General features: G+C 62.6%; 8 protein-coding genes across 8 annotated transcripts; 5 read left to right on the top strand and 3 right to left on the bottom strand.

Moving 5' to 3' along the window:
- Positions 1–134: 134 nt before the first annotated feature.
- BDZ90DRAFT_76289 (hypothetical protein) lies at positions 135–689 on the top strand. The gene has a single exon (XM_025509853.1). The coding sequence runs from the start codon at positions 176–178 to the stop codon at positions 605–607; it is 432 nt and encodes a 143-aa protein (XP_025359676.1). The 5' UTR covers positions 135–175; the 3' UTR covers positions 608–689.
- Positions 690–788: 99 nt separating this feature from the next.
- BDZ90DRAFT_211219 (hypothetical protein) lies at positions 789–1,340 on the bottom strand (the record flags this gene model as incomplete). Its single annotated transcript, XM_025504101.1, has 1 exon — positions 789–1,340. A coding segment is annotated over one exon (552 nt), but the record flags the coding sequence as incomplete, so codon positions are not given.
- Positions 1,341–3,022: 1,682 nt separating this feature from the next.
- Positions 3,023–7,162, top strand: BDZ90DRAFT_76292 (hypothetical protein). The gene has a single exon (XM_025509854.1). The coding sequence runs from the start codon at positions 3,224–3,226 to the stop codon at positions 7,043–7,045; it is 3,822 nt and encodes a 1,273-aa protein (XP_025359674.1). The 5' UTR covers positions 3,023–3,223; the 3' UTR covers positions 7,046–7,162.
- A 404-nt stretch (positions 7,163–7,566) lies between these two features.
- BDZ90DRAFT_223876 (putative VTC1-protein controls Sec18p/NSF-dependent priming of snares and) lies at positions 7,567–8,286 on the top strand (the record flags this gene model as incomplete). The annotated part of the gene is made up of 4 exons (XM_025504592.1): positions 7,567–7,663; positions 7,833–7,940; positions 8,025–8,117; positions 8,213–8,286. The coding sequence occupies 4 exons, from the start codon at positions 7,567–7,569 to the stop codon at positions 8,284–8,286; spliced, it is 372 nt and encodes a 123-aa protein (XP_025359673.1).
- Positions 8,287–8,413: 127 nt separating this feature from the next.
- BDZ90DRAFT_275963 (metal-dependent protein hydrolase) lies at positions 8,414–9,513 on the bottom strand (the record flags this gene model as incomplete). Its single annotated transcript, XM_025508909.1, has 2 exons — positions 8,414–9,119; positions 9,203–9,513. 2 exons carry the CDS (start codon positions 9,511–9,513, stop codon positions 8,414–8,416), a joined length of 1,017 nt encoding a protein of 338 aa, XP_025359672.1.
- Positions 9,514–9,702: 189 nt separating this feature from the next.
- BDZ90DRAFT_76271 (hypothetical protein) lies at positions 9,703–10,616 on the top strand. The gene is made up of 2 exons (XM_025509852.1): positions 9,703–10,000; positions 10,100–10,616. The coding sequence occupies exons 1-2, from the start codon at positions 9,820–9,822 to the stop codon at positions 10,549–10,551; spliced, it is 633 nt and encodes a 210-aa protein (XP_025359671.1). The 5' UTR covers positions 9,703–9,819; the 3' UTR covers positions 10,552–10,616.
- BDZ90DRAFT_234278 (putative HEM12-uroporphyrinogen decarboxylase) lies at positions 10,571–12,108 on the bottom strand. The gene is made up of 2 exons (XM_025506953.1): positions 11,841–12,108; positions 10,571–11,742 (listed from the first exon to the last, which is right to left on the bottom strand). The coding sequence occupies exons 1-2, from the start codon at positions 12,073–12,075 to the stop codon at positions 10,682–10,684; spliced, it is 1,296 nt and encodes a 431-aa protein (XP_025359670.1). The 5' UTR covers positions 12,076–12,108; the 3' UTR covers positions 10,571–10,681.
- Positions 12,109–12,289: 181 nt separating this feature from the next.
- Positions 12,290–13,978, top strand: BDZ90DRAFT_281663 (hypothetical protein). The gene is made up of 6 exons (XM_025509391.1): positions 12,290–12,469; positions 12,565–12,624; positions 12,707–13,109; positions 13,183–13,276; positions 13,406–13,520; positions 13,625–13,978. Exons 1-6 carry the CDS (start codon positions 12,335–12,337, stop codon positions 13,934–13,936), a joined length of 1,119 nt encoding a protein of 372 aa, XP_025359669.1. The 5' UTR covers positions 12,290–12,334; the 3' UTR covers positions 13,937–13,978.
- Positions 13,979–13,995: the final 17 nt, after the last annotated feature.

Raw genomic sequence — 13,995 nt, 5'->3', positions numbered from 1 at the left:
GGGCGGGCAGACGGGCGAGCAGGCGTCGGACTGACCCTCGTGGCACCAGATGATCAGGTGGTCCGTCTCCCGTTCCGGCACGACGAGGAGAGGCTGCAATACGAGCTTCGAGCTTGGAGCTCCTCCCGCCGCCTCGCCTCCTCCCTTCTCTTTCCACCACGACACCTACACCAGCATGTCCTCATCATCCGCCTCCTCACCCCTCCGGCACCTCCTCACGCTCCGCTCCCGCATCTTCCAACACACTCCTCCACCACCGCCGCACGCACCAGGCGGTCTGCGCACAGGTGCCAAGCTATTGAAGCGACCCCTCGTCGGGCCCTCGATGCTCAACTACTACCCACCCTCATTGCGGCTGAGGAGTCTGGGCCTGTTCGAGAATCCGGGTGGGGAGGGGGAAAGGTTCTTCCTACAGGATGCAAAGGAAGTGCAGAGGTTGAAGGATGTTGAACGCAAGAAGCGATTAGGCAAGGGACCGCCCAAGAAGGGTGAGTTGCGCCGCGCAGTGCGAAAAGCAGCCGGGACTGACCATGATCATGAAACGCACAATTCACTCGCACGTACAGGCCAGGGACGCAGGGCTGCTATGAAGGGCAAGAAGAAGTAGCAGTGCGGCACGGCGCAGCGCCAGCGCGGCACAGCTGTCAGAGGAGAGAGAGAGAGAGAGAAGGGTCGGAATTCCAGCAGCGTCTACTTTGTACAATATATTCAGCACCATCATCACCACCACCACCACCTCCACCGCCACGGCGTCGCATTCACAACAGCGTCTAGTGACCATGCCCAAACACAATCTGAAGCGTCTTGGGCAAGACGGCCCCAGCGAGCAAGGTGGCGATCCTTCCCGTCCTTCCCAGCGTCATCTTGGCAATGTGTCGCCCATCAGGTCCTCGCTCGTAGTCGCTTGAGCTGGAGGCGAGCTCGTGCACCGCATCGAGTGCGACGTAGATGAATGAGCCAGCAGAAAAGGTCAAGGCAGTCCCGACGTGAGAGGGGGAGATGGCGGAGGATCCAGCCTCTGCCGACGATCCAGATCCAGATCCACTGTCACTGTCACTCGCGGGCGTGCCACCGAGCGCGATACTGAGTAGAAAGTAAGTGCCCAACGCCCCCACGGGCGTAGCGAGGGAGAAGATGCCCATTGCCTTGCGTATATCGGTACGACTGAGTCCTCGCGAGATGAGGAGCGTACAGAGCCCAAAGGCAGCGGGTGCCTTGTGCAGGAGGATGGCGCCCACGACGACGAGCTTAAGCCCTTCGTCCCTACTGGCCGCCGAGGCGCCCATGGCTATCCCGTCGCAGGCGGCGTGGATGAGCAGGCCGGCGATGCTGGTAAAGGCGGCGCGTAGACCGCGGGCGGAGTCGATTGAGCCCCCCGATGATGACTTTGCGCTCGCAGTGTTGGAAGAGAGGGAGGCGTGAGAGTGGCGATGACGATTACGCGGCGGTGAAGAGGGAGGGGAGCGGGTTGCGCCCAGCAATGGGGAGGAAGGGGTCGAGTGGTTCGAAGAAGAAGAGCGACGCTGCTGCTGCTGCTGCTGCTTGCGGTAGGCCGACTCGACATTGTCCGCCCGAGGGAGGGTATAGTAGTCTGCGGGGAGGCCGGGAACTGATCCGTCGCTGCTTTCGGGACTTGCGTTTCGAGGGCTACGACTGCCGTCTCCTCCCGCCGCCGCTGCCGGGACCACTGCAGCATTTCTGAGATTGCTGATACTCTTGAGCGTGGGGACTGCGTTGGAGCGCGTGAGGATCATAGACTCTGGCCTGGACATGCGCGAAAGATGACGTTCGTGGTGGGGTCGATCGACATGGTGGCTCCCGCACGAATCTCCGTCGTGGTGGTCCACGGCTTCCTCTGTCTCTGCCTCATCGTGGTTGTGGGAGGAGGGCGCATGGATGTGCGGACCGGGACTCATGATCTGGTCGATGACGAAGAGGACTAGCATGCCCGCGAGGAAGCTCACTGCGAGAAGCGTCTCCGCCTGAGCGTCCTCTATGCCCGCACCGGCACCGCCTCGAGTCTGCAGCAGCATGTCGCGCCTGTGTTCATGTCCATGGTCGTGCCCATTCTCTCGATGCTCGCGCGCCTGCTCAGAGCGAAAGAGGGCGCCCGCTCCCTCGGGCATGACGACGGAAGCTGCCGCTCCTAGGAGGAGGCCTGCTCCTCCCACTTCGAGGATGCGGAGCGTGAGGCGCGATAGGCGAAGCCCGAGGGGGAGGAGGCCGAAGAAGAAGGTGCCGCCGGCCATGGCTAGGCAGAGGATGAGGAGGTCGAGGAGGGGTGACATCGTGGCGCGAGGGCGGCGAGTCGGCGAGGATGACTGGAGAAGAAGTCGCAGATGGATGGACGCAATGAAGTAGAGGGTTGGACGGGGGCAGCACTTCTCCCCTTTTTGTTCTCTCTCTCTTGACACGCTCTCTCTGCGTTGCGCAGAGGGGCTTAGATTGGCGACGGCGACGGCGACGAATTCGATGGTAAGATAGGAAGGTGAGGAGCGTGCGATTGCCAAGGGGCCGATGGCTTCAGGGGAAGACGCAAGTTGAGGCTGCAGCGTAGCAATCAAATGCCCCTTCCGCTCGCCCCTGCCCCCCGCGGACGGAGAGGTCGCCGCCCTCGCTCCACCCGCCGAGCAATGAGGCACATCTGTCCATTGCTCTCGTGGAGGCCAGCGCGAACACACGCCGCGCCCTTCTCATCGGTCGCACCCGCTCGTCGTCATTCGTGCCTGTCGGGTCGTTTGTCTTGGCTTGGCTTGATGGCCTGGCCTGGTGTTGGTTCTCGCTGATGGCCGCTTGCGTCCGCGCCGTCGCCCTGCCTGCATCGCTCATGGCTCATCGCATCGCTCAATGCGAAAAAGTTGTCTTTCGTTCGCTCGTCGGTGACGCGGCTCTCTCGCTCTGCGTCCTCGCCGCCCTGTGTTGTGTGTCTGTCTGTCTGTCTGTGCCTTTTGGATCCGATGCTGCCGCCGCGCCGCGAGCAGAGGACGCCTTGCCTCAAGTTGCCCTTTCCTGCCCTTTCCCGCCTGTCTGTTGCCTGCCTGCCTGCCTGCCTGCTTGCCTGCTTGCCTGCTGACTCGCCGCTCTCTCCCTCTCGTGCTCCCTCTCTCCCTCTACTCGCATCTCGCACGCCGCTCGCCCTTTCCTTCTTTCTCAACATCTCGAACGACATCACATCCTCGCCTCTTCCTTTCTCCCTTGGCCCGTCGCGACGACGACGACGACGATGGCAGAGGCCAAGACGACCCCTGAGTTGCCGTCGCGAGGATCTGCGTCGTCGACGAGCGAGGTCCCGATTCCTGCTGATGCGAGGAGCTCGGACCTCGCTCGTACTAGTGCAGCCGGCGACGACCAACACCCCAACACCAACGCGGCGGCGCAGCAACACCATCAGCAGCGACGACTAGGCTCCAAGTCACCCACTCCCACTCCTCGCGGTGGGGAAGACGATAAGAACGACGCCGACGCCGACGCCGACGTCGACGCAGCATCCGCGTCATCAGCATCAGCATCCGCACCAGCATCCGCATCAGCATCCGCCATGGCCATGTCATCGCCTCCGCCGCCGCCGTCTCGCCACGATACTCACCGCGAGTCGTCGACCGCCTCGTCGTCGCATAGAATGGCCATCAGCGATGACGACGAGCAGCAGCAGCAGCAGCAGCAAGGACTGAAGGCAGGGGCAGGATCCGCCGCTCGCGCCACTCGCATGACTCGCCGCGAAGCTAGTCACGACCTCGACGAAGACGCCACACCACAGCAGTCGCGCAAAGTACGCGCCATCAATCGACTCGAGCGATCCAGTGTTCTGGACGAGGCTGCAAAGCGTCGACATCGCAGAAGACCAAGCACAGACAGCGCATCCACAAAGGAAGACGAGGGGAGATCACGCACTCCATCCCCCATCTTGGGGCGAGCCACCAGCTCAACGAGCGGTCACCTGGGCGCCCCCATCGCCGGGCCCTCGGCCGCAGACATCCAGTCGATCCTCTACAGCTCGGCAGGAGGAGCGTATGGCAGTGTAGAGTCGGCCAAGCCGCAGACTTTCAGTGACTCGTCTGAGATCAATGCAGTCGTCTCAAGCGTGGAGAGCATGGATTTGCGCGATCATGGCGAGTCGCTCGAGTTGGCAGCAATGGTACGCAAGTTGGGACAACATGCGCTGGAGCAGGATGCGTATATTCGATCGATGGAAGAGTCGATGCACAATACGCGAGTCACAGCAGTGTCGGTCATTTCGAACTTGACGGCATCGCACGCCTACGAGATGTCAGAGGAGAGACAGCTACGGGATCGATTGGAGGTCGAGTTGGAGGGAGCGCAGGCGTCGGCGCGTATGCTAAGCTCGCTGTTGGCAAAGTCACAGACAAAGGGGAGAGAGATGGATAGAGAGAGGGCGGCGAGTGTCGAGGACGAGATGAAATGGGCTGCCTCGTTGCCAGGCACAGGGTTGCGCAAGCCATCAGCAGCAGCCGTCGCCGCCGCCAAGGAAGTCAGCGCAGCCATCTCGCCGCGTCAACCTGCAGCCCCAGCGCCAGCAGCGACATCCTCGCTCGAGTCGTCGCACACGCAGCCGCAACCGCCTCGCACCCCGCAAACGCCCTCCAAGGGCTTCGGCCTCGGCATCATGGACAACACTCCCTCGACGAGCTCCCACGCAGCGCCAGAGTACACCGACGTCTTTGACTCGCCCATGTCTGCCGTCATTGCGGAGCGCAACAAGCTCGCAGCAGACAAGCGCTACCTCCGCAATCGCGTGCGAGATGCAGAGGCGCAGCTGCATCGGCTTGAGAGCGAGCTCAAAGCGCTGCGGCCGCTATTGGTGCAGGGGGGAGGAGGGGCCAAGGCGATGCTGTCGACACCGTCTGCTCCAACGACGCCGCACCGCAGTCGAGATCGCGGCGTGGACTTGGCGGCCTTCACTGGCGGCTCCTCGGCTACGACGCCGGGTGGTCGCGAGCGCGAGCGTTCACGCAAGGACAAGTCAGCGAGGCGAAGACGACCGACGACGCTGGGTGATGCAGAAGCAGAGCATCTTCTCCTCGCTGCTCGTCGCCTCAACAATGTCCGCGCTCAGCAAGAAGCCAGTCTGCCGCCACACCCCCCTCTCAGCCAGCAAGCATCGCCGTCCGCTCGTCCTCGCACTCCTCCGCCCAAGCTCGGTGCTGGGTTGCCCAAGACGCCCAGCAGCGCCGCAACGCTCACGGCGGGTCGGACTCCACGCCGTGCGGGCAGCCCTGTCAAGGCGCCACGCAGCGCTCGCCCTGTGATCGACCCCATGCTCTCGCGCGGCGGAGAAGAACCGCCAGTCTCGGCTCCAGCAAGTGTTGCGCTCATGGGCTCGCCGCAGGCCAAGACGAAGAGCGTCGGCGTCGGCGCGGGCCCCGGCCCCGGCCCCGGCCCCGGCCCCATCCGTCACGAGCGCGTCGACTCCGCGGCCTCGCACAACGGTATGGACGAACTCCTCCATGCAGCGCAATCTGTCCTCACGCCGCGAGACAGGGCCGCAGCAGCACAGCAACAGCAGCAGCAGCAGGGCGCGTACTTTCCGCCCGCGGCCTCGATGGCAAAGACGCACGACGTGGCGGCGCAGCGACCTCCTAGCTACTTTGAGTCGCCCAAGAGGCGAAGGGTCAGCATGTCCGCGAGCGATGCAGGCGCGAGTGCGAGTGCGGATGCGTCGCCGCAGCAACGCTACTTGAATCCGTTGCACCACAAGGCCTCTTTCCCTACATTGGGGGCATCGCCTCGTCGCATCAGGACCCGGACCGAGGAGGGTGGAATGCAGAGGGGCAGCGATGCGGATGAGCCGCCGCACAGTGCTGGGTTGTCTGCGTTGGACCTGCTGGCGGACCAGGCTGCCGCGAGCCAGAATCCATCGCAGAGTAGCGAGCCCTCGAGCTCGGACAATGAGCGACGGGATGGCGGCTTTTCGAGCCAGGAGGAGGGGCCAGGGGGCGAGGGCGTCAATGCTCCTCGACGTGGCATCTCCAATCTACCTCCACGCAGCGCCGCTTCGAGCTTGATGGCTGCGCGCAACCGTGTTACGGCGGGCAACGCGAGCGGCTCCAGTACGAGCGCAACGGGAGGAGCGCCCATTGCGTATGCGCACAGCGTCGCTCCTCATTCGGACTATGGATCGCCGCGGTATTCGTACTCGACCGCTCCGCCGTTACCGCCCATGATGGGCTCGCCGGTCAGCCACGGCTCTTCGCCGCTGATGAGCAATGACGTCTACCCTGGGCGTGCAGGCAGCGTGGGGTATGCTCTGCCTCCGATCAGTACAGGTCCGCCACCACCACCACCGCCGGGGATGCATCACGGGCACGGGCACGGGCATGGGCACGGGCATGGGCACTACCACTCTCACTCTCGCGAGTATTCAGCGGGGTCACTCCCTCCTCCACCCCCACCGCCGGGCATGCCCCTCCACCCGCAACATCACCACCACCACATGCCTCCCTACGCGCTGCACAGCCCGCACGGCCTGAATGGGAGCGGCGCGCACATCCCATTACCACCAGCCCCGCCGTCGGGCTACATGTCTCCTAGTGCTGACTCGCCTCATCACGCGGCGAATGGGTTCGTGCCCGGTCATCGTCACTCTGCCTCGTACGATTCGGTGGGCGGGGGCGGCGGCGGCAACGGGTCAGCTTCTGCTTCTGCGCAACCGCTGAGCGCGGGAAGTGGCACCAGTGTTGGTGGTGGTGGCAAGGCTTCCGCGTCGTCCTCCTCCTCTGCCTCTAACAACAAGCCCAAAGGCGGTAACACCTCGCCGGACAAGCGATTGCCGTACGTCCGCTGGACGTCGGAAGAGGACGAAAAGCTCAAGCGAGCTATAGCGCAGTACGGGCAGCGATGGGAGGCGGTTGCCAAGGCTGTTGGGACGAGGAGTTACCATCAGTGTAGGCAGAGGGCGTTGTTGATGAGGAGGAAGGGGGTGGATCCCGCTGCTGCGGGGAGGGGGGGAGGGGGGACGAGCCCGGGGACGGGGGGCGAGGAGGAGGACGCGGGGAGTGCGGCGGGTGGGGAGGGGGAGGAGGGGTAGCGGTGCGCGTGCGCCTTTATTTGTCCGTCTGTCCGTCGTATGAGCAGCATTACATTTTTGCGTTTTCGTCCTACAATCGTGCGAGGTGTTGCACTGATGGTAGTGAGGAGAAGAGACATCGCTCTGTCTCGCTCCCCTCGCCCTCGTCGTGAAATCACTCCGTCCGCCCAGCCGCCCTGCCAGTCCACCTCGGAGGAACGTGCGCCCAACCCTCGACTTGCATTGCTCAGGCGAGGCGAGGCGAGGCAAGGCGGCCAGACGGAATCAGGCCGAGTTGAGAGCGAGTCCGCCGGTTCTTGCTTCTCTCTCTCACACACATCTCCATCTCTCACTCCCGCCCGCTACAACGCTCGAGTCCCCTCGACTTCTTCTTCACAGCACAGAGCGAGCAGAGCGAGCAGAGCGAGCAGAGCGAGCAAGCAAGCAGATCTTCCGCAGCTTCTCCTCCCTTTCCTCGCCGTACTATCTCCCGGTCCCCACATCCCTCCTTCCTCTGGACTCGCCCAGCCCGCCCCCTCGCCATGTCCACTCAACCCCTCCTGCAACGCACAGCAGGGAAGCGCATCGCCCTTCCTGTGCGCGTGGAGCCCAAGGTCTTTTTCGCCAACGAGAGGACGTGTGAGTGCGAGCCGTGGGGGGGGGGGGGGGGGGGGTGCAGCACGATATCCCGGGCGATCCCATTCAGCCCAGCAATGCTCTACACCCGCAATCTCGATGCGATGCCATTGGGCAGGAATGGACGGCTGACTCTCTTCTTCTCTCCACCCACGCCTCGCCACACTCGCAGTTCTCTCCTGGCTCAACTTCACCGTAACCCTCTCCGCTCTCGCTGCCGGTCTGCTCAACTTTGGCGATAATGTTGGGCGAATCAGTGCGGCCATGTTTTCTTTTGTTGGTGAGTTGGTGCCGCCCCCCTCACCGCCCTCGTAGCCTCGCCCATCGCCCCCCTTGGCTCACTCTCATCGCTCCTCGCCCGCAGCAATGGCCATCATGGTCTACGCCCTCGCAACGTACCACTGGCGCGCGGCTGCCATCCGTAATCGTGGGTCTGGGCCATACGACGATAGGTTGGGTGAGTTGGCGCGCGCAGACTGGCAGCATATAGGGCGATTATGCAAGGCGTGCTGACCTCCGCTACCTCCTCGTCCGCCTCGCTGCGCTCGCCAGGCCCTACGATGCTCTCCGTCATGCTCCTCGTGGCCGTCCTCGTCAACTTCATCCTGCGCTTCAGGGATGCGTGAGGCGCGGCGGCGTGGCACGAGAGCAAAGCGTCAGACGCGAACGCGACCGGTATCATGTCTCAAGTGGCAGCCTGCGGGATGATTCCAAACGATAGCATGTCATTCACTCTCGCGTGCCCGCCTCGCATCACGCCTCCAACCCCCTCTTGGCCATCTTCAAGGCCCCCTCCCTGCTAGCATTTCCGCCGATGAACCCACTAGCATGCACGAACACGCACCCCTCGATCCCGCTAACCTCGCTCAGCTTGTCGTCTCTCACCCCCCTCCATTCCTCGGGCAACGCCTTGCGAGATACAAAAGAGTCGGGAGACTCAGGGACGGCTTGGACGCGCCATTTGCCCGATTCGTCTGGGTAGACGACATAAATTACCTCTCCCGGGGCTGTGTGCTCGCGCGAGGCCTCGAGGGTGAAGAGATGTTCCTTCCAGCTCGCGTATCCTTCGAAGAGGAGGATGCGAGCATCCCCGCTCAACGTGTTGCGCGCCTCGAGTGCGTCGATTACCACCTGACGAGCGGGAAGCCATGCCTGAACGGCGTAGTCTACCCTTTCGAAAAATTCGGTTCCCGCGAGCAGGCTCGCCTTTTCGAATCGAGCATCCTGGTCTTCGGGTGAGGTGTTCTCGTTCCATCGTGGGTTGAGGTGGCCTACACGCGAGGAGAGGTCGGTGCGTGATTTGTAGGCTGCAGGGACGCCGCTGTACTGCGGGATACCGTTGTCAATGCCGTCTATCGCTTCGATGAAGTCGTCGTAGAGCTTGGCATGGAGGAGCGCGATGGTGGGGTCTGACGTGGGGAGGGAGAGGTGCGCAGAGAGGATCGAGGGACCGTAGTGCCTGCGTGCCCGGCGTGATGGGGCGTGGTGGTCAGTCTCTCCTTCGCTTCACCTCGTACCCCTCCCCCTTCGCGCCGAACTCACTTCCAAACCAATCCAGCACTGCTCAACTTCGTCTTATGCTCCGCATCAAACACCTCCTCAAACCCCCGCTGATGATGATCGTACCTCCTCCTCTCTGGCGCATACTCGGCACCAACGTCGACTACGATGTGTGCGTCATTGATTATCTGCGGATCGCGCGTTCGTGTGAGGGGCATCTCTTTGAATTCGGGCAATTTGCGCAACAGGTGAACAGCGAGAGCTTCATCGGCGTGGAAGGTGCCTGAGTGCGTTACGAGGCCGCCAGAGCTTGCGAGCTTGGGGCGTTTGGCTTCTGCGGGGGCGGTGGACATTCTGGCGGCTAGCGCGAAGGCAGAGTGGGTGGTGGAGTGGCTGAGGGGGGAAAGATGCGCTTGTCGGAGGAGATTCACTGTGGGCGATTAGTCAATGGGAGGGGAAGGGAGGGATGAATGATGTGAACTTGGGAGCGTGCCTCTCGTCTTGTCTTCTCGTCTTCCGTCCCACGTGAGGCGGGTGGAGACCGACTTGCGAGGCCAGGCCGCCAAATTTCAAGGCTCAAGGTCGCACACGCCTTGTGTTTCCGTGTTTGCCTTCCTTTCCTCCTCACTATCGCAATCACCACTCACACGACGGCAATCATGGGCAAGAAGAGCTCAACAGCAGAAACAAGCGCAAGCGTGTCGGCAGCGGCATCATCGTCGTCGTCATCCCCATCATCCTCATCATCAGCCGCCCGCCTAGACCCCTCCCTCTTCCATTCCTACTTCTCCCAACCACCCTCCGCCTCCGCGCCCAAATCAATTCTCAAGCCCGCCAGTAGCGACCACGATGCGACTACTCGCGCCGAGCTAGCAGAAGAACGACGTCGTTCCCGTCTTGCGGCGAAGCGCGCCAAGGAGCGTCGAGGCGGCGTGGTAGAGGGGAGGGATGGGCGACCCATGCGCCGTCTCAAGGATGGACGGACAGTTGTGCGTGCGCTGGCGGGGCAGAAGGAGGACGAGGACGATGAGACAGACAAGCTTGCTAGGCGAAGAGGGGAACGCTTCATTGGGGAGAAGCTGGGGTTGCGAGGCGCGGCCGGCGGAGAGACGACGACGACGGCGGGGAAGGCACGCGCAGAGAAGCGTGATGAGGACGATCCTCTCGGGTTGGGAGATCCTGCTTTCCTTCCTGGTGGGGAGTTTGCGCACCTAGTTGGATTGACGGGCAAGGGCAAGAAGCGGACAAGGTCTTCGACGTCGTCGTGCAAGGCCAGGCGGGGGGTGAGTAAGTCGGAGCAGAGGCAGAGTGCTGCGAGAGGGACACTCCCCTTCAGTAGTGCACGGCCGGCCATTTCCTTCAGCACGACGACCACGACGACGACGAGCTAGCAAGCAGCGTCACGCAATCGAGTCAAACGGATGTTATTCACGGCCGCGCGCTCGAATGGATGGCATTCATTCACGCACGCCCCCGCGCTCAAACGGATGCCATTCATTTCACGTCGTGGCGCCTGTACGCCTAGTCGTCGCCGCGCTCAGCATTAATCTCCCTCGAGTAGCGATGAATCGCCTTGAGATAAGCCCTCAGATGCTCCGGGTCCACCCCGGGGGTGATCCCATGTCCCAAATTTGCAATGTACGCCCCTTCACCACCGAATCCACCCTTTCTACTACGCAGCATCTTCTCCACCTCGACCTCGATGGCCTCTTTGCTCGCGTACAGCACCGAAGGGTCCATATTCCCCTGCAAAGCCACACGATGTCCCGCCTCGTTGGCGCCCGCTCCTTTAGAGGGAGCAGACCCAGGCATGGCAGCGTCGACTACCTTGCGGGCTTGGGCGGGCTCGACGGTCCAGTCCAGCGCCACGACGTCGTAACCTGCCTTTGCTACGTCGGAGAGGGAGTGGCCTAGGGCCCCCTTGGCGAAACAGATCATCGGGACGCATTGCGTGCTGGAGCAGGCCAGGCGATCCTTTACGCTCGATGCTATGGAGCGGAGGTATGGCAGGGAGAAGGTGCGGAAATGCGCAGGGGAGAGTTCTCCAGCCCAAGAGTCGAAGACTTGCAAGAGTTGAGCTCCCGCTTTGACCTGTCCGACGAGGAAGTCTACACACACGTCTGCGATTCGTTGGAGGAGCTCTTTGCTCTCCTCTGGATAGTCGTAAAGCCACCTTTTTGCTTTTTCGAATCCTTTTGACCCACCACCTTCGATCATGTATGCCATCAGCGTCCAGGGGGCGCCACAGAAGCCTATGAGGGGCACCTCTCCCGCGAGCTCGCGGCGGGTCATTGTGATAGCGTCGAAAACGTAGCCTAGCTCCTTGTGTACATCTACGCGCTTGTGCAGGCGTGCGACGTCTTTGGGCGTCTCGAGTGGGGCAGGGAAATGCGGGCCTTTGGAGGGGAGCATCTCGACTGTTAGGCCCATGGCTTGTGGGATCACGAGAATGTCAGAGAAGATGATGGCTGCGTCCAGGAGACCGGAGTAGCGGCGGATGGGCTGGAGAGTGATTTCGGTAGCGAGAGAAGGGGTGCGACAACACGTGAAGAAGTCGTGGGATTCGCGCAGTTTGCGGAACTCTGGGCGCGAGGCGGCGAGGGCGAGGGCGAGGTTGGATTCGGGTGGTTAGCACGCATGCATATAGCCATGCCCCTCACTGCGCGCCACGCTGCCTCACCAGGAAGATATCGTCCAGCCTGTCGCATGACCCACACTGGGGCTCTCTCTGTCTGTTGTCCCCTCGCTGCGCGTAGAATTAGATCGTTGCGCATCCCGGGAAAGTGATGGGCCCCACTCGCGTTTGTGCCCGTGCTCGACGACTCTGCTGCCCCTTCGTGGCTTCCGTGCGATTCATTCTCGGCTCCCTTGCGCGCTGTAAAGGAGTTGAGGTGGGTGAGGATTGGATTGACCATGGTTGTGAGAAAGAGGGGCGGGGGTTGGGAGAGGTGGAGAAGGAGAGAGGAGAGAGAGAGACGAGTTGCACCACCGACGTCCAAGTCGTCGTCTTGCGCGGCCCGCTCGAGGCGAGACGAGTCCGCCCGCCCGTCGCGCTTTCGCTTTCCGTCGATGCGTTGCTTCCCCGGCGTCCCTGGCGTCCCTTCCTTCCGCTCCACCACCACACATTACCTCGACTTCGTTCATTTCACCCTCACCCGCGCCCACCACACCTCCATGCCAGGCAGAGGCGGCGGTAGCGCAAAGCGCAAGCGCTCAGGAGGAGGCGACGATCGCAGCGGGGGACGAGGACGTCGCAAGCAATGGCGTGGGGCAGGGAATGGTCAGATGGGAGGGCAGGGAATCATTCTGGTGAGAAGGGCGGGCGGGCGGGCGTGCGTCAGACTGCGAGAAGCGTTTGATTGGCTGGCTGACCACCCTTTGCGCCTGCGCCTGCGTACGACCAGACGTGCAATCGAGGCAAGGAAAAGCGCGCAGCGAATGAGCTGGTTGATTTGCTCGTCGAGGTGGGTGCGAGCGAGGCGCGTCGAAATGCTACAGTCTAGTGGATCTCATCGATCTCTCCCCGCCCCATCCCACGCTATGCAGACGGCCGAACGTCTTCACCCAGAGCTGGACCTCGAGACGCTCCCTGTGTCGGTCAAAACCAGGCCGCCTGCTCCTTCCACCACAGAGGGCGGCGAGGAGGGGGCGAGAGAGGAGGTGGATATGGATGAGCTGGCGAATGGTGGGCCCTCTACGTCGGTGTCCACGCGCGTGGCTCAGCCTGAAGAAGGGGAGGAGAACGAGGCGCAGCAGCAGCAAGAGGCGCCCGCAGTCGCCCCTCGAGCAGACGACATAGAAGCAGAGCTGCGCGCCGAGCTTGCTGGCCTCAAGGAGAACAAGGGGAAAAGCGCGAGAGTGCAGGGCCCATCCAAAGGCAGAAACGCTGCGGATCAAGAGGCCAAATTTGCCCCTCCCTTTCGCATCGTCGAGACGGGAACGGAATGTCGTGCGTGCGGCGTCCAGTAGAAGAGAGGTGAGAGAGCAGAGAGAGCGGAGCTGACATCACGCCTCGCGCGCAGTCATCTACATCCAGTTTCACCCTGCACTCGACCCATTCGAGCTCACCTACGGCTTGCTAGAGGAGGTAGAGCGCACGGGGGAGGCGCGTAGTCGGTGAGCAAGCGGCGTGTCCTCGACTCGCCTCGACTCGCCTCGACTCGCCTCGATCAAGAGTAGACGCCTGACAGTCCCCTCTTCTTCTTCGCACGCACGGCTTCCTCGCCTGCCCGCCCGCACGCACAGCATCATCTCCCGCCTCACCCCCGTCTGCGGTTTCGCCTCGGCCACACAGGGCGGGATTGAGCATCTGGCACGACAGTACCTGGGTCGTTGGTTCAAGGAGGGAGGCGAGGGGACGGTGAGTCGCGGCGCCGCGCTACGCCCTGCGCTCCACGATTGCTTGCTTGCTTGCTTCAGGGCGCTGATCTCACTGCGCTCGCCCGCCCACCCGCCTCGCGACAGTTCAAAATCGAGCCCCGCATCCGCAGCAACAACACCCTCGCCCGCAACATGATCATAGATACGGTCGCCTCGTTCATCCCCAAAGACGGGCGCTATCGCGCCGAGCTGAAAGCGCCCGAGCTGTGGGTCGCAGTCGAGGTGCACAAGGCGCAGGCTGCTCTGGGGGTGTGTCGCGATTTTTTGAGGTATGCCAAGTTGAATCCGTTGGAGCTGGCTACGGCTGTCAGGGGAAGGAGGGACGCTGAGGCGGGGCACGAGGGAGAGGAGGGAAAGGATGGTGTCGTGAACGCAGCACCAGCGGGCGAGGCGTAGTCGCACAGTCATGCTCATGATCAATGTGTCATCATTCATCCTCCTCGCGCGCCGTGTCG

The sequence above is a fragment of the Jaminaea rosea genome, assembly GCF_003144245.1.
Source record: "Jaminaea rosea strain MCA 5214 unplaced genomic scaffold BDZ90scaffold_16, whole genome shotgun sequence".
NCBI classification, from domain to species: domain Eukaryota; kingdom Fungi; phylum Basidiomycota; class Exobasidiomycetes; order Microstromatales; genus Jaminaea; species Jaminaea rosea.
The sequence above is the reverse complement of the archived record's forward strand: the minus strand, read 5'-3'. Positions and strand labels throughout refer to the sequence as shown.

Excerpts from the sequence above, each read along its gene's own strand:
- BDZ90DRAFT_281663 (XM_025509391.1), top strand. The coding sequence starts at position 12,335 with ATGCCAGGCAGAGGCGGCGGTAGCGCAAAGCGCAAGCGCTCAGGAGGA. Across the intron at positions 12,470-12,564 it reads GAGGGCAGGGAATCATTCTG|ACGTGCAATCGAGGCAAGGA; the intron begins GTGAGAAGGGCG and ends GCGTACGACCAG. Across the intron at positions 12,625-12,706 it reads TGGTTGATTTGCTCGTCGAG|ACGGCCGAACGTCTTCACCC; the intron begins GTGGGTGCGAGC and ends CACGCTATGCAG.
- BDZ90DRAFT_76271 (XM_025509852.1), top strand. The coding sequence starts at position 9,820 with ATGGGCAAGAAGAGCTCAACAGCAGAAACAAGCGCAAGCGTGTCGGCA. Across the intron at positions 10,001-10,099 it reads AATTCTCAAGCCCGCCAGTA|AGGGGAGGGATGGGCGACCC; the intron begins GCGACCACGATG and ends GCGGCGTGGTAG.
- BDZ90DRAFT_76289 (XM_025509853.1), top strand. The coding sequence starts at position 176 with ATGTCCTCATCATCCGCCTCCTCACCCCTCCGGCACCTCCTCACGCTC.
- BDZ90DRAFT_234278 (XM_025506953.1), bottom strand. The coding sequence starts at position 12,075 with ATGGTCAATCCAATCCTCACCCACCTCAACTCCTTTACAGCGCGCAAG. Across the intron at positions 11,743-11,840 it reads GGCTGGACGATATCTTCCTG|AGTTCCGCAAACTGCGCGAA; the intron begins GTGAGGCAGCGT and ends CCTCGCGCCCAG.
- BDZ90DRAFT_76292 (XM_025509854.1), top strand. The coding sequence starts at position 3,224 with ATGGCAGAGGCCAAGACGACCCCTGAGTTGCCGTCGCGAGGATCTGCG.